The sequence below is a fragment of the Saccopteryx leptura genome, chromosome 5, assembly GCF_036850995.1.
Source record: "Saccopteryx leptura isolate mSacLep1 chromosome 5, mSacLep1_pri_phased_curated, whole genome shotgun sequence".
NCBI lineage: Eukaryota > Metazoa > Chordata > Mammalia > Chiroptera > Emballonuridae > Saccopteryx > Saccopteryx leptura.
The window spans coordinates 119,449,319-119,474,851 of record NC_089507.1 but is presented as its reverse complement, the minus strand read 5'-3'; the positions used below and the strand labels follow the sequence as shown (position 1 = coordinate 119,474,851).

General features: G+C 40.7%; 2 protein-coding genes across 4 annotated transcripts in view; one reads left to right on the top strand and one right to left on the bottom strand.

The window, feature by feature from the left end:
- ARHGAP12 (Rho GTPase activating protein 12) overlaps positions 1-25,533 on the top strand; it is a 153,688-nt gene that overhangs the window by 61,316 nt on the left and 66,839 nt on the right. For all 3 annotated transcript variants that reach the window (XM_066386879.1, XM_066386878.1, XM_066386880.1), the window contains exon 4: positions 12,539-12,802. In XM_066386879.1, the coding sequence (XP_066242976.1) occupies positions 12,539-12,802 (264 nt within the window). The remainder of the gene's footprint in view (positions 1-12,538; positions 12,803-25,533) is intronic.
- On the bottom strand, positions 1,609-3,932 carry LOC136406753 (nucleolin-like). Its single transcript, XM_066386896.1, is given in 3 exon segments — positions 1,609-3,122; positions 3,125-3,767; positions 3,769-3,932. Coding segments are annotated over 3 exon segments (2,091 nt in total). The 5' UTR covers positions 3,916-3,932; the 3' UTR covers positions 1,609-1,821.

The following is a 25,533-nucleotide window of genomic DNA, read 5'->3' as shown; positions in this document are numbered from 1 at the left end:
TGGCACTGTTTGGTTGCTCCACCCACCATGAAAGCTGAATGCCTACTAGTGGGCGGGAGGGACCAGGTTGACCAGCACTGCAAAAGTGGGCGGTTTTTATAAAAAGGTTTGCCATCACGGGTCTAGATGAGTGTGGCTATCTTACAATACGAGCAGAAGGAATTGAAGATAAATTAGGGGGAAGATTAGTAGAACTTTGTTGGGGTAAAAAGAAGAGACAGAAGATGACTTTGAAATTAATTTTTTTTGATTTATTGATTTGAGAGAGATTAATTTGTTGTTCTACTTATTTATACATTCATTGGTTGATTGTTTTACGTGCTCTGACCGGGGATCTAACCAGCGACCTTGGTGTAACACGACAGTACTCTGACCAACTGAGGTATCCAGCCAGGGCTGACTTTGAAATTTTTAAGTGAGTATTTTATGATGCTATTATTTGAATAGGTGAACATGCAAGGATGATGTGTTATGGAAAATAAGAATTGAAAGAGAGAGAAGGGTATACTCAGGGACATTGAGTGCTTACAGAAAATGCCTCTGGAGAGGTGTGGACTTGGTCTCGGAGGGGAGATTTATCTTTTGTTCCTTTTTTTTTTTATAAATTTTTCTGAAGTGAGAAGCAGGGTGGCAGTGAGATTCCGCATGCACCCGACCGGGATCCACCCAGTATGCCTACCAGGGGGTGATGCTCTGCCCATCTCAGGCATTGTTCTGTTGCAACCAGAGCCACTTTAGCTCCTGAGGTGGAGGCCATGGAGCCATCCTCAGCGCCCAGGCCAACTTTGCTCCAGTGGAGCCTTGGCTGTGGAAGGGAAAAAGATAGAGAGAGAGAAAGGAGAGGGGGAAGGGTAGAGAAGCAGATGGGTGCTTCTCCTGTGTGCCGTGACTGGGAATTGAACCTGGGACTTCCACACGCAGGGCTGACGGTTTACCACTGAGCCAACCGGCCAGGGCTGAACTCAAGTTTTCTTCATCATAAAATTCATTCAACTCCTTATCACTGTCAATACTCCCATCAATTAGCTTGTCCTCATCTGTGTGATGACGAATCACAGTCTTCAACAATGAGCACAAAAACGAGCGTGAAAAAGCAGGAAATGCAAGTAAAAAAATGTATAACCACTGTATAAGATGCACTCAGTTTTTAGACCCAAAATTTTTCAAAAAAGGATACATTTTATACATGGGGAAATACGGTACTTTTCAGTTAAAATTGATATGCAATTTTTCAGGAGTGAAACTAAAATTTTAATCTTTTAACTGAATATTGGCTTGTTGACAAATTTTTTTTTGTCCTTTATTCTGTTTAGTGGCCTAATGTTATAATAATTAGCTGTTATGATAAGGCAGAGTTTAAGCAGATAAATTACCAAAGGCACATAAATGACTTTTTTCCACATGAATTAAAATAGAATCCCCCCCCCCCCCCAGAGTTTAGGACTTTTAATTTGTCCCAAAGTTGCTTAAGCAAAATCACCATAAAACATTCTGCTCTCCTATAGACTCCCAGCACACACACAAAAAACTATTTGTAGGAAAAAAGTGGTTTTGTACATGGGAAGAAACAATATAAATTCAAAAGTTACCTATAAGGGTTAGCTCTATCACTCTTCTCTTTAAGAAGTTTATATGAATATCCAGTCAAAACCAACAGGGTGTCTCCTTTGAAATGTTATCTATGCATGTTTCCAAGTAGACCACAGGACTGGATACTGTCTTGGAATGTCCTTAGAAGGCTCTGTCATTGATCAGGTAACAATAAAACCCCCAGAGTCCTTTCTTTCAAATGGAAGAGGGAAAGACAGGGACAGAAGAAAACTATTCAAACTTCGTCTTTTTTCCTTGTGGCTTGTGGTCTCCGCCACCTCCTCTGCCTCCTCGGAAGCCTCCCCGACCTCCAAAACCGCCCCGACCTCGGCCACCAAACCCGCCTCGGCCTCCTCTGCCGCCGCCTCGCCCTCCAAAGCCACCGCGGCCTCCGAAGCCACCTTCACCCTTAGGCTTGGCCCAGTCCATAGTAACTTTGTTTCCATCAATTTCCCCATCTTCCATGGCCTCCTTAGCAGCTTTGGCATCTTCCTCACTGTTGAAGTCTACAAAACCAAACCCTTTGGAAGAGCCAGTCTCCCTGTCAGTGACTATCCTTGCCTGAACAGAGCCATCAAAAGACTCCTTTAATGTCTCTTCTGTAGTCTCCTCCGACAGACCTTTGACAAACAGAGTTTTGGATGGTTGGCTTCTTGCATTAGGTGATCCCCTGGGTCCTTGCAATTCCAGCCTGATTGCTCTGCCCTCAATTTCTCTTTTATTACAGGAATTTAAAGCTTCTTTAGCATCTTCAAATGAAGCAAATTCTATAAATGCATACCCTTTAGATTTGCCATTTTGGTTCTGGGGCACTTTGATAAAAGTAGCCTTCTCAAATACTTCCTGAGGAGTTTCTTCTGTTGCACTGTAGGAGAGATTGCTTAAAACCAGAGTTTTTGATTCACCACTCCAAGTGCTATTCTTTCCACCTCTGTAGTCTTGACTTTGACCTTTCTCTCCAGTGTAATATAGGGATATAGATCGCCCATCTATTTCTGTTCCCTGTTTTTCTTCCAAGGTTTTCTCTGCATCAGCTTCTGTCTTAAATTCAATATAAGCAATCCCTTTACTCTTTCCATTCTTGCTGACTAGTCTGATCTCCGTAGCATCTTCAAACACTTCTTTCAATTCATCCTGAGTAACTTTATAAGGCAGATTTTTAGCCAAAAGTGTTCTTGCATCTCGATCTTTTTTACTATCCTTTCCCTTTGGTTTTTCTAGTTTAATTTCATTGCCAAAGACTTTTAAACCAGTGAGTTCCAAGGCGTTTTCCAGGTCTTCAGCTGACTCAAAATCCACATAGCCAAACTTCCTGGACACACCAATTCTGACATCCACAACAGCAAGATCGTTTTTAGCAAAAACATCACTGATACCCATTTTTAATTCAGGAGCAGATTTGCTGAAGTTTAGGTTTCCAACAAAGAGATTGAAAGCTGTAGTTGGTTTTGTGCCTTCCACCCTCTGTTTCTTGGCTTCAGGAGCAGCTTTTTGTTTGGCCATTTTCTTGTTTCGTTTTCCAGGTGCTTCTTTGGCTCTTCCTCCTCTTCATCGTCCTCCTCTTCCTCCTCCTCCTCCTCATTCTCTTCTTCATCCTCTTCATCTTCATCCTCAGCTGTGCTCTTGGCATTCACAAGAAGAGCTTTTATAGGAGCTTTTGTACCTTTGGCTAGTGCCAGCTCCATAGGCTCTTCTTCAGAGTCATCTTCTTCGTCGACATCCTCATCATCTTCATCGTTCTCATCGTCATCTTCCTCATCATCCTCATCATCGGAGGCAGGAGCAACAGCAGCCGCTTTCGTCACTGCTGGCTTCAATTCATACTCATCTTCATCCTCATCCTCCTCATCATCCTCTTCACTATCCTCATCGTCTTCCTCATCACTGTCTTCCTTCTTGGCATTATTACCATTCTTTGCTCCCTTGGCAGGGTTGGCTGCACCCTTTTTACCAAGGGTTGCTACCCACGCTTTGCCTAGTGTGCCTCCCTTCTTGCCAGGTGTGGCTACTGCTTTGACTGGTGTAACCACTGCCTTTTTGCCAGGGGTCGGCATAGCCGCTGCCTTTTTGCCAGCGGTGACAACTGTCTTCTTGGCTGGTGCGACGACCATAATCCTTCTTGGTGGAGAAACCATCACCTTCTTTGCTGGAGTTGTGGTAGCCTTCTTGCCTTTTTTTCTGAGGAATGATAACCTCTTCTCCACTGCTTTCATCTTCTTCGTCATCTGACATTTCCTCATCTTCACTATCTTCTACCTCCTTTGGAGGAGGAGCCATTTTCTTGGGGTCACCTTGATTTTTACCAGCCTTTGTAAGCTTCACCATGATGGCGGCTGATGACGGCGCAGAGACCAGAAGAACCAAACGACGTCGATGGCGGCCGCTGGTACTGAAAAGCTGGAGCGCATAAGTCTCGCTGCCAGCAAGAGCTTGAGACTCGAATTAAAATAGAATTTAAAAAATAATTTAAATTTTGATTTGGAGTCTGATACTTTGGTAAACTTTTTCTCCCATAAATCTTAATCGGAGCTACAATTATAGTCTGTCGGGACTTATATTAATCATTCATAATACATGTAATATAAGTATAATCTTGCATTTATAGTAAGTCAGATACCTAAGAATTAATACTGAGTATCAGCATAATTAGTTAAGATGTGAGGTGTAGCTCCTTAGTATGATATGTATTCTGTTGTTCTCTAAAGTTTATTTTAGAAGCAGTTCTTAAACTACATATGTCAAAAGTAAAAAGTGGACAAATCTGTCTTTGCGGTATTAAAAAAGTAATGACTCAAGCATACTCTAAGTTGAAAGTTACCTTTTTATATGTGGTTCCCCAATTTTTCCTTTCTGTGGATAATGGGAGGGCTATTTTATTCTATGTATAGATAAAGTGAAACAGGCCAAGTCTTTTTTTAAATATAAAATTGGGTCATGTACAGAGGTACTAGTCCCAATTCATTTGTTAATTAATGACAGATAAGGCCCATAAAATTAACTTTTTTTGTTCTCCTTTGGAAGGTTTTGGTTGTTTTTTTATTTTTGGTATGTAAAATCTAGTTATTTTTGTTGGTGAAAATAAACAAGGTTCTTCAATTTAAGTGCAGAATACTTTCTTATAAGTATTAGAAAAGTAGTTTTTATTTGATTCATTTATTATAAATACTTTTTTTTAACTCTTTCCTGTGATTTATGTGCAGAATAAGAATCAACAAATCAATGGTATGGATTTCAGAATTGTCTTTAAGTATTTATATTAATATATTTTATAATACAAGTTTATTAAGCCAGGGCAACCAGTTTCCCGTAAGTCCATTCAGGAAAATTGAAGTCTCTTAATGTGTTTTGATCAATAGTATACTCACATAAGGTATTTTAACAATACCGTTTCTTGACTATAACCCCAGCACTGTCTCCCCCACCTACACCCAGTAAGTCTGGGATATAACCCAAGAAATTTAATAAGTACCCAGGTGAGTGGTATAGATGAGCCACTTACCATCCCTTAAGAAACACTAGTTTAATTAGTGTTAATCCTATTGCTCTCACCTTTTAAAAAATATATTGATTTGGGGGAGGTAGAGAAAGATAGGCAGATGGGCAGCTTTTTTTTCCTCTGAAGTTGGAAACAGGGAGGCAGTCAGACATCGCCCCCTGCTGGGCGTGCTGCGTGGATCCCGGTCGTTCGGGCACATGTGGGAGTCTGTCGACTGCCTTATTTTTTTTAATGTTTATTTTATTGATTTTAGAGACAGAGGAAGGGAGGGAGAGAGAGAGAGAGAGAGGAACATTAGTCTCTTCCTGTATGTGCCTTGACCAGAGATTGAACCGACAACCTCTGCTCTGCAGGATGATGCTCTAGCCAACTGAGCTATCCAGCCAGGGAGTTGTTCTACTTATTTATGCATTCATTGCTTCAATCTTGTGTGTTCCCTGGACTGGGGATTGAACCTGCAACCTTGGTGTATTGGGGTGATGCTCTAACAACTGAGCTACCCGGCCAGGGCCTGATCTCACTTTTATGAGTCATTGGACTGGATAGGTGCCCCAGATTCTTACCTTGATCAAATTTTATCTTTTTTTTATTTTTTATTTTTCCGAAGCCAGAAACTGGGAGGCAGTCAGACAGACTCCCGCATGTGCCTGACCGGGATCCACCCGGCATGCCCATTGGGGCGATGTTCTGCCCATCCGGGGCGTAGCTCTGCTGCAACCAGAGCCATTCTAGCACCTGAGGCAGAGGCCACAGAGCCATCCTCAGCGCCTGGGCAAACTTTGCTCCAGTGGAGCCTCGGCTGCGGGAGGGGAAGAGAGAGACAGAGAGGAAGGAGAGGGGGAGGGGTGGAGAAGCAGATGGGCACTTCTCCTGTGTGCCCTGGCCAGGAATCGAACCTGGGACTCCTGCACACCAGGCCGACGCTCTACCACTGAGCCAACCGGCCACGGCTTGATCAAACTTTAAAGGTAATAAGTCTCATTTTAACAAAATTGGAAAATAGGACACATAGAAAAGTATCATATATAATCAATCCCTTTTAGTTAGAGTTTAGTCGGAAGTTAGAACTAGTTTTATATTCTCCTTTTCTCATTGACCTCAACAAATTTTCTTGTTAATACAAAAATAATTAACATTTTCAGTGCTGGTATAGTTTTGCCTCAAATTGGGTCATGATTTACTTAACCATTCCTCTGTTGGGATTTTAGATAGTTTCCAGTTTATATATTATAAATAACATTAGAATGTACATTTTTGTGGGGAAATACTTTTTGGTATCTAAGATTACCTCCCTCACTTGGCTGAGGGTCCTAAAATATTTTTTAAAGCTTTTTTTTTCCTCTGAAGTTGGAAACAGGGAGGCAGTCAGACAGACTCCCACATGTGCCCGACCGACCGGGATCCACCTGGCACGCCCACCAGGGGGCGATGTTCTGCCCATCTGGAGTGTCGCTCTGTTGCAACCAGAGCCATTCTAGCACCGGAGGCACAGGCCACAGAGCCATCCTCAGCGCCCGAGCGAACTTTGCTCCAATGGAGCCCTGGATGCGGGAGGGGAAGAGAGAGACAGGAAGGAGATGGGCAGGGGTGGAGAAGCAGATGGGCGCTTCTCCTGTGTGCCCTGGCTGGGAATCGAACCCGGGACTCCTGCATGCCAGGCTGACGCTCTACCACTGAGCCAACCGGCCAGGGCCTAAAAGCTTTTGAAACATACTGCCAAACTGTTTTCCAAAAAGGTTCAGCTAATTAAAATTACTAGCAGTAAACTAAAATTGTTACATTATACCTTTATCAGCATTGAATATTTTTGTTAACAAACAAACAAACATCATTTTTGGTTCATTAGACAAAATGGTATACAGTTGCTCAACCATTTTGTTGTAGTTAATATATGTTTTGTGTATATGTAAAAATTAGTTTGATATTTTATACTAAGTGTTTTTTTTATCAATAATTTATATTTCAAGAGTTTTGAGGAAAGAATCATTAGTGATCAACTAATGGTAATTACTTTGAAGTTTTCTCAGTGGTCTGAGCTGTTGATAATAAAGACAGTTTCTTTTTCTAAATTTTTTTATTTTTCTGAAGTTGGAAACGGGGAGGCAGTCAGACAGACTCCCGCATGCGCCCGACTGGGATCCAACCGGCATACCCACCAGGGGGTGATGTTCTGCCCATCTGGGGTGTTGCTCTGTTGCAACCAGAGCCATTCTAGCGCCTGAGGCAGAGGCCACAGAGCCATCCTCAGTGCCCGGGCCAACTTTGCTCCAATGGAGCCTTGGCTGCGAGAGGGGAAGAGAGAGACAGAGAGGAAGGAGAGTAGGAGGGGTGTGCCTGGCCCGGAATCGAACCCGGGACTCCTGCACGCCAGGTCAATGCTCTACCACAGTTTCTTTTTGCCAGAGATGAGAACGTTAACAAAAATGCTGAATGTTTTTCTGTCTCCTCCCACACACTCTTATTGAAAGTTTAAGGTGATTTTAAGTATGGAGTCAAATTAATTAAGAAAACAAAGTTCTTATTTCTACTAGAAACTGTTTCTAATAACAAATGAACAATGTATCAAATGGCCATCTATCAAAAAATTTAACCGGTAGAAAGTGAGAATGTGAAATGTTAAAATTTTTAGCATTTTTTCAATTCCAATAAACCTCTTTTAATTACATATTCTATTTAGAATTACTGTTATAAATCTTGATTTCAGACTCACTATTGCCTCTATTTCTTGGTTTATCAATTTTGAAGAATACCAACTTTAAAAATTCTCTGATTTAAAACAGTGGGGACCAGCCTGACCAGGCGGTGGCGCAGTGGATAGAGTGTCGGACTGTGATGTGGAGGACCCAGGTTCGAGACCCTGAGGTTGCCAGCTTGGGCGCGGGCTCATCTGGTTTGAGCAAAGCTCACCAGCTTGAGCTCAAGGTCACTGGCTCGAGCAAGGGGTCAGTCGGTCTGCTGTAGCCCCCCGGTCAAGGCACATATGAGAAATCAATCAATGAACACCTAAGGAACTGCAATGAAAAATTGATGTTTCTCATCAGTCTCCCTTTCTGGCTGTCTGTCCCTATCTGTCCCTCTCTCTGACTCTCTATCTCTTTTCCAAAAAAATAAAAAAAAAATAGTGGGGACCATTCTTTTCTTTTTCTTTCTGTAGTGTTTGATATTGATTTTCATTTCTTGTAGTATGTCATTTGTTGCATTAAGCAATAAATGTAAACCTGTAGCACTGTCCTTTTCACTTACTGAGCTTGCTAGGCTCTACTTGGGCTCCTCCTCCCTGGGTTGTGTTCTGGAAACCACCTCTAGGCAGAAAGCATGGGAGTGGCAAGCTCACATCCTTTGTTTTTTTCTCAGGAAACAGACCTGTGCTGCTTGTTGTACAATGCAGGAAAATAATTCTCTGTGTTTTATTGATTTTTCTGCTTTTTTATGAAAGGAAGATAATTTTGGATTCTTGTAGATGGAAGCTGAAGTTTTATGATGACTTCTTAATTGCTGAATCTAGGGATTGTTTCAGAGCCTTTATATTGAAGTTTTGGATTGGTACTGTCAACTCACCTCTCCTTCTTTAAAATTTTCCTTCTCTTAGACTCTTTTTTAATTTATTGATTTGGGAGAGAGAGAAATGCATTCATTGATTGTTTCTTGTATGTGTCCTGATGGGGGATCAAAACTGCAATCTTGGTGTATCTGGACAACGCTTTAACCAACTGAGCTACCCAGCCAGGGCCTCATTGACTTAAATACTATGTTTTCCTGTTATACCTTCTACATCTGACTTAACTATGACATCAAGAAGAAATCAAGATACCTTGAAACAAATGATTTAAAAAAAATCGAAAATGAGAACAGAACAACCCCAAACCTTTGGAACACAGCAAAAGTAGTCCTTAGAGGGACAAGTCATAGCATTACAGACCTATCTCAAGAAAAAAGAAAAATCTCAATCTAACTTTACACTTAATGGAGCTTGAAAAAGAACAACAAAGGCAAAAGTTAGTAGAAGGAAGGAAATAATAAAGTTCAGAGAAATAAATAAACAAAATACTCTAAAAAAGCAATAGAAAAGATTAGTAAAACCTAAATCTGGTTCTTTGAAAACATAAACAAGATTGACAAACCTTTAACCAAAATCATCAACAAAAAGGAGAGGATCCAAATAAAATCAGAAGTGAAACAGAAGTGTGAACTGACACCAAAAAAGTATAAAGGATTTTTAAGAAAATATTACAAACAGCTATATGCCAATAAATTGAACAATCTGGACGAAACAGATAAATTCCTAGAAGTATATAATCTTCCACACAATCAGAAACTGAATTGATAGCATTACTACTAGTAAAATTGGAACAGTAATAAAAAAAAACTCCCAAGAAAAAAAATACTGGACCAGATGCTTTCACAGGTGAAATTTACCAAATATTCACAGAAGAACTTAAACCTGTCCTCGAACTATCTGAAAATATACAAGAGGAGGGAAGATTTCCAAGCTCATTTTACCACGTCAGAATAATCCTAATTTCAAAACCAGATTAAGCACCTCAAAGAAACAAAACTAGGCCAATATCCCTGATGAACATAGATGTTAAAATTTTCAGCAAAATATTAATAAAGCAGATCCAGCAATACATTAAAAACATCATACATCTTGATCAAGTGGGATTTATTCTGGGGAAGCAAGGTTGGTATAATATCCACGAATCGGTAAACATGATACACTCTGTAAACAATGTAAAGGAAAAAACCTCATGTTCATATCAATAGATGCAGAAAAAGCATTTGATAAAATCCATCACCCATTTATGATAAAAGCTCTTACCAAAGTGGGAATAGAGGGAACATACTTTGATGTAATAAAGGTCGTATGTGACAAACCCACAGCCAACATCATACTAAATGACCCATAACTACAAATATTTTCCTTAAGATTGGGAATAAGACAGAGATACCTGCTTTCAGCACTTTTATGCAACATAGTACTGGAAGTCCTCTAAGCACAGCAGCAGTCAGAGACGAAGAAATAAAAGGCATCAAATTTGGAAAGAAAGAAGTTAAACTGTCATTATTTGCAGATGACATGATACTATATGTAGAGAACCCTAAATATTCCACCAAAATACTACAAAAACTGATAAATGAATCTAGTAAATTAGCAGGATACAAAATATCCAGAGATCAGTTACATTTTTTTTACACCAGTAACTATCAGGAAACTAAGAAAACAATCCTATTCACAATTCCTTCAAAAAGAATAAATTATTGAATACTTAGGAATAAATTTAACAAACGATGTGAAAAACCTGTACTCAGAAAATTATAAGACACTGAAGAAAGAAACTGAAGAAGATGCAAATAAGCAGAAGCACATACACAGTTTTATGGATAGGAAGAATTTAACATCCTTAAAATGTTCATAGTACCCCAAAATTTGTAAATTCAATGCAATTCTTATCCTGAAACCAATGTATTTCACAGAACTAGAACACATACTCTAAAAATTTATATAAAACCACAGAAGATTCTGAATAATTACAGCTAACTTGAAAAAGAAGATGAAAGTTGAAGAAATCACACACCTGTTATCAAACTATACTACAAGGCCATAGTAATCAAAACAGCATTTTACTGACATAAAAGCAGACATTTATAGATCAATGGCATGTAATTTGAGAGCTCAGAAATAAACACATGCCTTTATAGTCAATTGATAATTGACAAAGGAGGCAAAAGCATATAATAGGGTAAAAATAGTCTATAAATGGTGTTGGGAAAATTGGACAGATACATGCAAAAGTATAAACTATATCACTACCTTACACCATACACAATAAACTCAAAATGTATTTTAGACTCAAAACCATAATTTAGAAGAAAATATAGGCAGTAAAATTTTGGACATTTCTTGTAGCAATGTTTTTTCTGATGTTTTTCCTCGGGAAAGGGAAACAAAAGGAAAACTTTTAAAATATGACTATATCAAACTAAAAAGTTTTTACACAGCAAAGGAGACCATCAACAAAATGAAAAGACAACCCACTAAAGGGAGAATGTATTCACCAATACATCTATAAAAGGGGTTAATATCCAAAATTTATCAAGAACTTAAAACAAAACATCAAAACAAACAAAAAACAGTCTAATTAAAAAATGGTCGAAGGACCTGAATAGACACTTCTCTAAAGAGGACATACAAAAGGCTAGTAGACATATGAAAAGATGTTCAATGTCCATAATCATAAGAGAAATAAACCAGTGAGATACTATCTCACATTTGTTAGAATGGCTATCAATAAATCAGCAAATAGCAAGTGTTGACAAGGATGTCCCACTATTGGTGGTAATGAGATTGGTGCAGCTACTGTGGAAAGCAGTATGGAGGTACCTTAGAAAATTAAAAATGTAATTGCTTTATGACCCAGCAATTCCACTCAGAATTCATTCAAAGAATCACAACCCACTAATTTGAAAGAATATGTTTATTGCAGCATGTTTACAATACCAAGATTTGTAAGCAGCCCAAATGTCCATCATTAGATATGTTGATTAAAAAGCTTTGTGATCCATTTATACAATGGAATACTACTTGGCCATAAAAAGGAAATCTTATTTTTTGCAACGGTATGGATGGATCTGGAGAACATTATGCTAAATGAAATAAGCTGGTCAGAGAAAGATAAGTATCATATGATTTCACTCATATGTGGAATATAGTGAACAAAATGAACTAGCAAGCAAAATGGAGACAAACTCATAGATAGAGAACAGGCTGCCAGCTGCCAGGTTTGGGTGGGGGGCTTATAAGGGCGTGTGGAAGGATTGAGTAAAAGGGGAAAACTCATGGATATAGACTAAAGTGTGATGATTGGGGGAGGAGGGGTAAGTAGAGGAGGGTATATGGGGTATAAATGAAATGGTGATAGAAGGAGACCTGACTTGGGGAGGTGGTGAACACACAATACAGAGTACAGATGATGTGTTGTAGAATTGTGCACCTGAAACCTGTATAATTTTGTTAACCAGTGTCACCCCAATAAATTCAATAAAAAGGAAATAAATGTATATTTTGATGGTTTTATGAATAATTGCTGAGTTACTCATGTGTAAGGCTTTTTAGATTTTAAAAATTGTTTAAAATCATTTAGAACCAAAGTTTAGTTGTTTAATATAGTTTTCTCCAAGTGTTAAAAAATTAATTTTGGTAGAGGTGAAATGATACAATTCAATGTCATACACCTTGTTAGTGACAGTTGTGCATGCTTTGTGGTGAGGGAAAGTTAATTATACTTCAGATTTTATTTGCATCTTTAATATTTTCAAATTGTGAATATTAAAGCTGTTGAATTGTGATTTCTTTAGAATACATACAACTGTATATGTTTTAAAATAAATTTTAGTATGTGTGTTTAGAAATCTTATGCCAATGTAAACATGAAGACTTCAAATTTTTCACAGGCAATGACACCTCCGAATCAAGGACGTCCAGATTCTCCCGTCTATGCTAATCTACAAGAACTGAAAATATCCCAATCTGCTCTTCCCCCGCTTCCTGGGAGCCCAGCGGTTCAAATTAATGGAGAGTGGGAAACTCATAAAGATAGTTCAGGGCGTAGCTTTTACTATAACAGAGGAACACAAGAAAGAACTTGGAAACCCCCTCGATGGACTCGGGATATAAGCATCAGCAAAGGAGATTTACAAAGTCCAGGAGATCAAGAGGTATGAATACTCTAGGAGTTTACCAGTGAGTTATGAACCTTTTTTTTTCCATTATTCAGAAACAGGAGTGGATAGGTTTGTATCTTAGAATTGAAATTGTAGAACATTTGAATTCTGTAACATAGCAAATCTTCTTTCTAATGTTTATTGTTAATGCTAGTTACTACTTAGTCTCTAACTAGTAGACAGATAACTTCTTAGTGTTATTACTAATTACAGAATTAACTGGATTAAAATTGCCTAGTTCCAATGGTTTCCCTCATCTGCTAATGTGCTAGACGACAGTGTTATTGCCCAGGCATTGACTTATTTTTAGAAAAAGGACTACTTCTGAGTTTCTGTTAGAGGTAAATGATCACTTTTTTTTTTTTTTTTGTATTTTTCCGAAGCTGGAAACGGGGAGGCAGTCAGACAGACTCCCGCATGCGCCCAACCGGGATCCACCTGGCTCGCCCACCAGGGGGCGATGCTCTGCCAAATCCACGGCGTCACTCTGTCGCGACCAGAGCCACTCTAGCGCCTGGGGCAGAAGCCAAGGAGCCATCCCCAGTTCCTGGGCCATCTTTTACTCCAATGGAGCCTTGGCTGTGGGAGGGGAAGAGAGAGACAGAGAGGAAGGAGAGGGGGAGGGCTGGAGAAGCAGATGGATGCTTCTCCTGTGTGCCCTGGCCGGGAATCAAACCCCGGACTTCCGCACGCCAGGCCGACGCTCTACCACTGAGCCAACCGGCCAGGGCCTAAATGATCACTTTTAATTTATATATAAGGGAAATATAATCTAACACAGTGGTTTTCAACCTTTTTACTCTTAGGGACCAGTGAAAATAGGAGAATTTTTTTGGGAACCACTAAGGCAGAAATCACCCTGAGCGTAACTATTTAAATTTGACTAAGATCATTGGGTCTGTAATCTTCATACATCGTCAGGGTGGTTAACTTTTGTGGACTGGCCTGAAATTTCTGGTGGACCAGTCTGGACTGGCGATTGAAGAACATTGAATTAATATCTGCTACAAATGGATCATGCTATAAATCTGACAGTTCATTTAAAATCATTATTTTCTGTAACAGGGTTTATACACTCTTCTCCTTGACTGCCCTTAGTTTCACCTTTCCCCACACTTACTGAAGGGTATGCAGTGAATTGCCCAGCTGTGTCGATAGTTAGAAAGGTAGAGGTAGGGGTTTGGGGGTTGATGTAAGGGTGTTAAATCTTGCTGTTTAATCAACTGGGGCCTTGCACCTGCATGGGCACCTTGCTCTTGTAAAAGACAGGAGGCTTGAACAATAAAAACAGAACTCCAGGAGCTGGAAAAATCAGGTAACACCTCCTGTGTTTATCAGAACTAAAAGCTGTTTGTAGTTAATAACCCCTTGTCTTGTCCTGTGTTTCAGTTATTTATAGCTTTGGTTTGGTGCTCTCTTTTACTTTTAGTGTTCAAGAATGAGTTGAGAATAGTGAGAGAAATTGTTTCTGGTTACTATAATATGAAAGTGGTAGGAAAATTTTTGAATTGTAGATCTAGAAAGATTTGAAAATTAATTATCCTGTTTATCAACAATAAAGTCTTGTAATTTGGGAGAACTGAGGAAAAGGCTAAATTAGAGAATAATTTAAAGGAATTTAAAGTACACACAGGAACTTTATTTTTTATTTTTATTTTTTTATTTTTTGGTGTTTACATTTTTTGTATTATTAAATTTAATGCAGTGACATTGATAAATTAGAGTACATATGTTGAGAGAAAACATCTCCAGATTATTTTGACATTTGATTGTGCTGTATACCCCTCCCCCAAAATCAAATTGTCTTCTGTCACCTTCTATCTGGTTTTCTTTGTGCCCCTCCTCTCCCCCACCCCCTCTTTCCTTCCTCGCCCCATCCCCCCTCCCCCACCTCGCCACCCCCGTTGCCATCACATTCTTGTTCATGTCTCTGAGTCTCATTTTTATGTCTCATCTATGTATGGATTCATATAGTTCTTAGTTTTTTTCTGATTTACTTATTTTACTCCATATAATGTTATCAAGGTCCATCCATGTTATTGTAAATGATCCGATGTCATCATTTCCTATGGCTGAGTAGTATTCCATAGTATATATGTACCAAAGCTTTTTAATCCACTCGTCCCCTGACTGGGCTGTTTCCAGATCTTCGCTATTGTGAACAATACTGCCACAAACATGGGGGTGCATTTCTCCTTTCGGAGCTGTTCTATGGTGTTCTTGGGGTATATTCCTAAAAGTAGGATAGCTGGGTCAAAAGGCAGTTCGATTTTCAATTTTTTGAGGTATCTCCATACTGTTTTCCACAGTGGCTGCACCAGTCTGCATTCCCACCAGCATTGTAGGAGGGTTCTCTTTTCTCCACATCCTCGCCAGCACTTATTCTGTGTTTTGTTGATGAGCACCATTCTGACTGGTGTGAGGTGATATCTCATTGTGGTCTTAATTTGCATTTCTCTAATGATTAGTGATGTTGAGCATTTTTTCATATGCCTATTGGCCATCTGTATGTCCTCTTTGGAGAAGTGTCTATTCATTTCTTTTTCCCATTTTTGGATTGGATTGTTTGTCTTCCTGGTGTTGAGATTTACAAGTTCTTTATAAATTTTGGTTATTAACCCCTTATCAGACGCATTGTCAAATATGTTCTCCCATTGTGTAGTTTGTCTTTTTATTCTGTTCTTATTGTCTTTAGCTGTGCAAAAGCTTTTTAGTTTGATATAGTCCCATTTGTTTATCCTGTCTTTTGTTTCACTTCCCCCTGGAGATAAATCAGCAAATATATTGCTCCAATAGATGTTGGAGAGCTTACTGCCTATGGTTTCTCCTAAGATGCTTATGGTTTCACGGCCTACATTTAAGTCTTTTATCCATTTTGAGTTTATTTTTGTGAGTGGTGTAAGCTGGTGATCTAGTTTCATGTTTATGCAGGTAGCTGTCCATTTTTCCCAACACCATTTGTTAAAGAGGCTGTCTTTACTCCATTGTATTTCCTTACCTCCTTTGTCAAATATCAGTTGTCCATAGAGCTGTAGGTTTATTTCTGGGTTCTCTGTTCTGTTCCATTGATCTATATGCCTGTTCTTATGCCAGTACCAGGCTGTTTTGAGTACAATGGCCTTGTAGTATAACTTGATATCAGGAAGTGTGATACCTCCCCCTTTATTCTTCTTTTTTAAGATTGCTGAGGCTATTCGTGTTCTTCTTTGGTTCCATATAAATTTTTGGTATGTGTGATCTATATCTATATCTTTGAAGTATGTCATTGGTATTTTAATTGGTATTGCATTGAATTTATAGATTGCTTTGGGTAATATAGACATTTTAATGATGTTTATTCTTCCTAACCATGAGCACGGTATATGCTTCCACTTGTTTTTATCTTTCTTGATTTCTTTTATCAATGCTTTGTAATTTTCCGAGTACAAGTCTTTAGTCTCCTTGGTTAAGTTTACTCCTAGGTACTTTATTTTTTTGGTTGCAATAGTGAAGGGGATTGTTTCCTTAATTTCTCTTTCTGACTGTTCATTGTTGGCGTATCAAAATGCCTCTGATTTCTGAGTATTGATTTTATATCCTGCCACTTTGCTGAATTCATTTATCAGGTCCAGTAGTTTTTTGACTGAGACTTTAGGGTTTTCTATATACAATATCATATCATCTGCAAATAATGACAGTTGTACTTCTTCTTTTCCAACTTGAATGCCTTTTATTTCTTCTTCTTGTCTGATTGCTGTGGCTAGGACTTCCAGGACTATGTTAAATAAGAGTGGTGAAAGGGGGCACCCCTGCCTTGTTCCTGATCTTAAGGGTATTATTGGTTTTAATTTTTGCCCATTGAGTATGATGTTGGCTGTGGGTTTCTAATAGATGGCTTTTATCATGTTGGGGTATGTTCTCTGTATTCCCACTTTGCTGAGAGTTTTGATCATGAATGGGTGCTGGATTTTATCAAATGCTTTTTCTGCATCCATTGAAATGATCATATGGTTTTTCTCCTTCTTTTTGTTTATGTGATGAATCACATTGATTGATTTTCAAATATTGTACCAGACTTGCCTCCCCAGAGTAAATCCACTTGATCATGGTGTATGATATTTTCCATATATTGTTGGATCCGGTTTGCTAATATTTTGTTGAGGATTTTAGCATCTATATTCATCAGAGATATTGGCCTTTAATTTTTTTTCTTTGTGTTGTCTTTGCCTGGTTTTGGAATCAGAATTATGCTCGCGTCATAAAAGGAGCTTGGAAGTCTTCCTTCCTCTTCAATTTTTTGAAATATTTTAAGAAGGATAGGAGTTAGTTCTTCTTTGAATATTTGGTAGAATTCAGTTGTGAAGCCATCAGGCCCCGGACTTTTCTTTGTTGGGAGTTTTTTGATAACTGTTTCGATCTCATTTGTTGTAATCGGTCTGTTTAGGTTTTCTGATTCTTCCAGACTGATATTTGGAAGATTGTATGTTTCAAGGAATTTGTCCATTTCATCTAGGTTGTCTAGTTTTTTGGCATACAGTTCTTCATAGTATTTTCTTACAGTATTTTGTATTTGTGTTGTGTCAGTTGTTAATTCTCCACTCTCATTTCTAATTTTATTTATTTGAGTCCTCTCTCTCTTTTTCTTGGTGATTCTAGTTAAAGGTTCATCAATCTTGTTTACCTTTTCAAGGAACCAGCTCCTAGTTTCATTGATCCTCTGTATTGTTTCTTTAGCCTCTATGTCATTTATTTCTGCTCTGATCTTTATTATTTCCTTCCTTCTACTACATTTGGGCTTTACTTGCTGTTCTTTTTCTAGTTCTTTTGTATTTTTCTGAAGCTGGAAACGGGAGAGACAATTAGACAGACTCCTTCATGTGCCCGACCGGGATCCACCCGTCACGCCCACCAGGGGCAACTCTCTGCCCCTCCGGGGCATCGCTCTGCCACGACCAGAGCCACTCTAGCGCCTGGGGCAGAGGCCAAGGAGCCATCCCCAGCGCCCAGGCCATCTTTGCTCCAGTGGAGCCTCAGCTGCGGGAGGGGAAGAGAGAGACAGAGAGAAAGGAGGGGGGGGGTGGAGAAGCAAATGGGCGCTTCTCCTATGTGCCCTAGCCGGAAATCGAACCTGGGTCCTCCGCACGCCAGGCCGACGCTCTACTGCTGAGCCATCCGGCCAGGGCCCTTCTATTTCTTTTAGATGCAGGGTTAAGTTTATTTGAGCTTTTTCTCGCTTCTTAAAGTGTGCCTGTAGTGCTATGAACTTCCCTCTCAGTACTGCTTTTGCTGTGTCCTATAAATTTTGAGTTGTATTCTCATTGTCATTCTTTTCTAGGAATTTTTTTATTCTTTGATCTCATTCTTAATCCATTCGTTATTTAACAAGCTGCTATTTAGTTTCCATGTGTTTGAGAATTTTTGAGCTTTTCTGTTGTGGTTCATTTCTAGTTTCATGCTGTTGTGATCGGAGAAAGTGCTTGATATGATTTCTGTCTTCTTAAATTTGTTGAGACCACTTTTGTGCCCTAACATGTGGTCTATGCTAGAGAATGTACCATGAGCACTTGAAAAGAATGTATATTCTGCTGCTTTAGGGTGAAAGGTTCTGAAGTTATCTGTTAAATTGGGTTGGTCTAGTGCAGGGGTCTCAAACTCAACTCAGCATGTGGGCTGCAGAGCAAGATCACAGTCGTTCGGCGGGCCGCACTAGGTCTACAAAAGGCAACTGTTACGCAACACTTTTCTCACTGCAATTGAAAACAAAAAAAAATCAGTACAACAAGCACAGTCGTACATGCAGTTTACTCAGTGTCACAAAACAACCAGAAACTGTAGTTCGCATCACAACTGCTGTTAACTAAGCTAATATCTAGCTAGGATGCTAGAGAAATGAAAACTACAAGTAGGCCCCTAGGCTTACTTAATTTTATCCAAAATATTTTGAATTTCGTGTATTAGTCTGCGGGCCGCACAAAATTGTTTGGCGGGCCGCATGCGGCCCGCGGGCCTTGAGTTTCAGACCCCTGTTCTAGTGTGTCCAATAAGTCTGCTGTTTCTTTGTTAATTTTCTTTCTTGAGGATCTATCTATTGATGTTAGTGAGGTATTGAAATTCCTTACAATTATAGTATTGCTGTTGATTTCACCTTTTAAATCCATCAAAGTATGCTTTATATATTTAGGTGCTTCTATATTAGGTGCATAGATATTTATAATAGTTATATCTTCCTGTTGGATTACTCCCTTTATCATTATGTAGTGGCCTTCTTTATCTCTTACTATATCTATATACTTTGTTTTAAGGTCCAATTTGTCTGATATAAGTATTGCTACCCCAGCTTTTTTTTCATTTCTATTTGCATGAAATGTTTTTTTCCATCCTTTAACCTTCAATCTATGTGTATCTTTTGTTCTAAGGTGTGTCTCTTGTAGACAGCATATGTATGGGTCATGTTTTCTTATCCATGCAGCTACCCTATGTCTCTTGATTGGATCATTTAATCCATTTACATTTAAGGTTATTTTGATATGTAGTTGTTTATTGCCATTTTATTCTTTAAAGCTGTATTCCCTTTTTTGCTATGTTCTTTTCCCACTTTGATCTGTTTACAGCAGGCCCCTTAACATTTCCTGCAGCATTGGTTTGGTTGTAATGAATTCCTTGAGTTGTTTTTTGTCTGGGAAGCTTTTTATTTCTCCTTCGATTTTAAACGATAGCCTTGCTGGATAAAGTAGTCTTGGTTGTAGGTTCTTGTTCTGCATTACTTTGAATATTTCTTGCCCTTCCCTTCTGGCCTCAAGTGTTTCTGTTGAGAAGTCGGAGGTCATCCTTATGTGGGCTCCTTTGTAGGTGATAGCTTTTTTTTCTCTTGCAGCTTTCAATATTTTCTCTTTATTGCTTAGCTTTGGTATTTTAATTATGATGTGTCTTGGTGTAGGTTTCTTTGGATTTCTCTTTAATGGAGTCCTCTGTGCTTCTTGAACTTGTGAGAGTTTCTTCTGCATTAATTTCGGGAAGTTTTCAGCTATGATATGATTGAACAAAGTCTCTATCCCTTGTTCTTTTTCTTCTTCTTCAGGAACCCCTATGATGCGGATGTTATTTCTCTTCATGTTGTCACAGAACTCTCTAAGAGTTTCCTCAGACTTTTTGAGTCTCTTTTCTTTTTTCTTTTCTCCTTTCATGCCTTCATTCCAGTTGTCCTTCAACTCGCTGATTCAATCCTCAGCTCTATCTATCCTGTTTTTAATTTCCTCCATTGTGATCTTTCTTTCTTTTTTTTTTTTGTATTTTTCTGAAGCTGGAAGTGGGGAGAGACAGTCAGAGAGACTCCCGCAAGCGCCCGACCAGGATCCACCCGGCACGCCCACCAGGGGGCGATGCTCTGCCCACCAGGGGGCAATGCTCTGCCCCTCCAGGACGTCGCTCTCTTGCGACCAGAGCCAGTCCAGCGCCTGGGGCAGAGGCCAAGGAGCCATCCCTAGCGCCCAGGCCATCTTTGCTCCAATGGAGCCTCGCTGCAGGATGGGAAGAGAGAGACAGAGAGGAAGGAGAGGGGGAGGGGTGGAGAAGCAGATGGGCGCTTCTCCTGTGTGCCTTGGCCGGTGTGATCTTTATTTCTCATATTGTGTTTATCTCCGACTTATTCTTTTTTATACTTGCTATTTCTTTATTTAGGTGTTTATAATGACCATCCACTGTTGTTCTAAGATCCCTAAGCATCCTTACAATCATTATTTTGAACTCTGTACCTGGAAGTTTGATTATTTCCATATCACTCAGTTCATCTCCTGTAGATTTCTCTTGTGGTTTCATTTGGATTGCACTTTTTTGTCTTCTCATTATGTCTGTGTGTTTGGGTGTTTTGTTTGTAGAATTGGTTGAGTCTAGGCTTGGTGTTGTCTGCCTCCAGTTTTCAGTTGTGTTATTTCTAGATCTTCTTCGGTTGGTATCAGCTATTATTTGTAATCCACTTTCGGATTTGGGCAGCTTTGAAGTCTTGATTTGTTTGTTTTCTTAACAGGTGATAGTCTTGTTTACTGATCTCAGCAGGGGGCTTCCTTGAAACTGTATCCAGGAATGGGATGGGTGTAACCTGAGACTCTGTAGGCCTCTTCCACCAACTAATCTCTCTGGGGGCAGGTTGTTTTCTCAGCTTCAGTAGGGGGAGGTGTATCTCAGATCTCCATGGAGACCTGAGTTACTGCCCTTCCTCCCCACTTCTTTTTTTCAGCTGTGTATTGTTGCCCTGATTGGAGCTGGAGAGATGTCTAGAGATCTCTGATCCGGAAGCAATTCAGTACTGTTTTGTGGGGAAGGATCAGTCCCTCCTCCAGCTATGGCTGCCTCCAGCACGGATGAGTCACCGTTTTTTCTTTTTAGGTCGTCTCCTGCATTCCTTAGCTCCTCACAGTCTGTCCCTCTCTCTTTCCTTTCCACTTGGGAGATAAGCTGGTGTTTTCAACACACTTCGCTCCCTGGTCGCCAGGCATGTGGCTGTGAGCAGTATTTTCTGCTCTTTTTTCTGGGGTGATGTAAAGCCAGAAGCCAGGGCCACTATCAGAGCAGCCTGGCCCATGCAGGTTCGCATTGGATTTGGACAGTCGATAAAGAAATAACGGAGCCAAAACCAAAAACTGATGGGCTGTCATCTTTAATTCTAGCTTGCACCCGGCGGGCAAGTAAAAACACACACTGGGCTCCAAAACCCACTCAAATTCAGTGCTCACAAAGCTACTGAATTATCCCAGTTTCCTAGAATCAAAGGTTTCTAGCTCACCAGACTTATTCACCTCTGTTCCCCATCTCCTTCCTTCTCCAGCGTCAAACTGCACAAACTGGCCTCTCACTCAATACTCCGCCATCTTGGCTGCTTCTCCTGGTCACATGGCCTCTTTCTGCTCTCCTCTCTGCTCTCTCCTCTAATGATAATCTTAGGAACCAAAAGAAAGCAAACTCCCATTCTGCCCCCACTGTATATTGTAGCTTCACAACCTCTAATCCAATATACAAAATAGGGAAGTCTCTAATACAAAGTCACTTCTCTGAGGCATGATTGGATTGTACCACCCCACATCAAAAAGGGTGGGAAAGTCTTAATCCCAAAACCAAGCCCCAGGCTACAAGGATTCTCAACACACATTAATATCACCTGGGCGATGGCCTCACGTAGGCAGTGCCATCTTTAACAAAGTGAGCATAATACATTTTATCTGCCCAACAATCCACCCCTATCCTCACTTTACTACCCACAATCTACATCACCGGCATCCCTGTGCAAGGAAATTAGCACATTACACAAGTTACAACAGCACAAATCATACAGTTTCAGCAATTACAAAGGTACATTTCACCAATCTCTGAGCACTTTACCAAAAGTGCAAAATGTCCTCTGCCTTCTTTCTAGCTATGGGAAAAGCTTCCCGGGGCAGGGGAGTGCTTCCAGCAAAGCCAACCCCCACCCCCATCAGGGTTTTTCACATTGTCCAAAATCCGTAATCTGAAAGTCCATCCAACAAAGGAGCCAATGCCCACTCCAGTTGTCGTCCAGGAAATCAGTCCACGCACATAGGGTGTCAGCTACCCCCCTCATTCCTGCCATCCTAGCAGGTCTTACACTGTCCCAACGGGGGGCACATGGCGTCCAGCCCTATGTCCCAAAATCATAGTCCTACCAGGTCCGTAGTAGGTGCTGCTTCCAGCTGGGCTCTCATCTTATGGGGAATGTGGATTGCAACTCTAGCCCAATTCTCCTCATCCTCCAAAGAGGAACTGAAAACATCAGCTCCTGTTGCCAGGCTCGAGCCCCGGGCTGCTGCCGCCTTCTGCTCCGCAGACCTTGCAGCTCCGGACCCAGCCTCAGCCTCAGCCTCAGCCCCGGCCTCCTGCTGCTGCTGGCTCTCCACAATGTCTAGGGCAAGCTGCAACTCACAAACCTGTGAATCCTCCTCCAGCAGGTGCTCCATTTCCAGGCGTATCTCACGAACCTGGTTGACCTCCTCCTCTAGTGCTTCCTCCAGCTCCAGGGTCAGCATCAGTTTCTCCTGCATTTGCTCCAGCTGCTTCCACTGCTCGGGTTCCAGGTCCCAGGCAGCCTCTTCCACAGAGCTCTCCATTTTCTCACGCATGGCTGTAAAACTCAGTCAGCCTATGTCCCCCAAAAGGACAGTCATGGGGAACCATAACAGCAGGCACTCCTCTACTCCACCACTCAAAGGTGGTCGTGACTCCATACCGATTTGTATCGAATCCTGCCGACTACGCCAATTGTAAAGTCAGAAGCTAGGGCCACTATCAGAGCAGCTTGGCCCATGCAGGTTCGCATTGGATTTGGATAGTCGGTAAAGAAACAACGGAGCCAAAACCAAAAACTGATGGGCTGTCATCTTTAATTCTAGCTTGCACCCGGCGGGCAAGTAAAAACACACACTGGGCTCCAAAAGCCACTCATATTCAGTGCTCACAAAGCTACTGACTTATCCCAGTTTCCTAGAATCAAAGGTTTCTAGCTCACTAGACTTATTCACCTCTGTTTGCCATCTCCTTCCTTCTCCAGTGTAAAACTGCACAAACTGGCCTCTCACTCAATACTCCGCCATCTTGGCTGCTTCTCCTGGTCACATGGCCTCTTTCTGCTCTCTGCTGTGATCTCTAGCAGGCAGGGCCACCATCACAGCCGCCTGGCCCATGCAGGTTCACATTGGATTCGGACAGTCGGTAAAGAAACAATGGAGCCAAGAACTGGTGGGCCATTATTTTAATTCTAGCTTGCACCCGGCGGGCAAGTAAAAACACACTATCCGAGTTTCCTAGAATCAAAGGTTTCTAGCTCACCAGACTTATTCACCTCTGTTCCCCATCTCCTTCCTTCTCCAGCGTCAAACTGCACAAACTGGCCTCTCACTCAATACTCCGCCATCTTGGCTGCTTCTCCTGGCCACATGGCCTCTTTCTGATCTCCTCTCTGCTCTCTCCTCTAATGATAATCTCAGGAACCAAAAGAGAGCAAACTCCCGTTCTGCCCCCACTTTATATTGTAGCTTCACAACCTCTAATCCAATATACAAAATAGGGAAGTCTCTAATACAAAGTCACTTCTCTGAGGCATGATTGGATTGTACCACCCCACATTAAAAAGGGTGGGAAAGTCTTAATCCCAAAACCAAGCCCCAGGCTACAAGGATTCTCAACACACATTAATATCACCTGGGCCACGGCCTCACGTGGGCAGCGCCATCTTTAACAAAGTGAGCATAATACATTTTATCTGCCCAACAGATGAGATCCCCTCTGGACTCTCAGTCTCTCTCCCCCCTCCGTTCCTGTAAGCAGGGGAGATTCTGGCGCTCTCTCCCAGGTTTGTTGTGGCTTCTTCTTTGCTCCTTGGTTTTTGAGAGCTGTTCTTGTAGTCCAGAGTTGGTTTTTCATGCTGATTTTTCCTAAATTGATTTGTATTCCAGTTTGATGGTGTGAGCTGGGCGTCTGTGCGTCCTCCTACTCCACTGCCATCTTCAGGTCCTCCAGGAACTTTTTTTAAAAATTATTTTTATTTATTCATTTTAAGCGAAGAAAGAGAGAGAGAGTTAGAGAGAGAAGGGCGGGAGGAGCAGGAAGCATCAACTCCCATATGTTCCTTGACCAGACAATCCCAGGGTTTTGAACTGGTGACCTCAGAGTTCCAGGTCGACGCTTGATCCACTGTTCCACCATAGGTCAGGCCACACAGGAACTTTTAACAGTGTGTGTTTTAACTTCTATTTCAATAAATTAAAGAATGATTTTTATGTCAGAGTATCAGCTTGCATGACCAGTCTCTGCACAGATTGCATAAAAATAGATATTTCCAAAGGGGCAGGAGCACATCTTGTAGTAACTTTTTGAGAAGGGTTGTACACGAGAGGCAAAATGGAGACTGTGTGAAAATGTCTATATTGTGTTCTCGTATATAATCGCTAGTTTGCCTGAATGTGGAATTCTGGTTCGAAATCATGTTTTTCTCACAAGTGCCAGGCGTTTTGTACTTTTCCTTATGGCAGACTGGGTCAGTTGCTTGTTCAGCAGTCCCCAGTGTTAGAACCATTAGGTCTTTCCTTTTAAATTCATCAGTTTCCCAGAAAATCTTAAATCTTTTTTTCTAGAAAGTTCAGGCTGCCAAGGGGTCTTGCAGTCAAGTTGCACATAATGCCTTAGTCTTCCTCTTTCTGTTTGGTACCCATATCCCAAATATGCTGTCTGAGTTGTCTTCCAACTCAGAATCATACTGTTTTTTCCTCTTGAGAGGGAACAAAAACTTGTACTTCTGCCAGGAAAGGGAGCTGCCCGCCCAGCAGTCAGGCATGAAGAAAGGGATTCTGGCAATTTTAGCCCTAATTTTGGTACACCTGCTTTCACCTTCAGTTCCAAGAATACCTAATACTGTCAGCTTCTGAGCCATTCAAAGATTCTTCTCTAAATTTTGTTGGATTTCTTCTTCCCTTCTCAACTCCACTTTTCACTTCCACCAGTTTAGATTCTGCTTTGTTGTTCATCTCTCTCTCAACTTCCAGAGTTTTGTGACTGTTGTCTCTTGTGTTCTCCTTGTTCTTGTGGGTTTAGGTTTTTTAAAGCATAGCTTACTTTTTTTATTTTAGTAGAGTTGGAGATGGAACAAGTGTTCAGTCTTTTATCTTAACTTAGAGGTAATTATTTTAGTAGTCACCCTAGAACAACGCTCTAAACTGGGGAGAGTTTTGCCTGGGCAGAGGGGT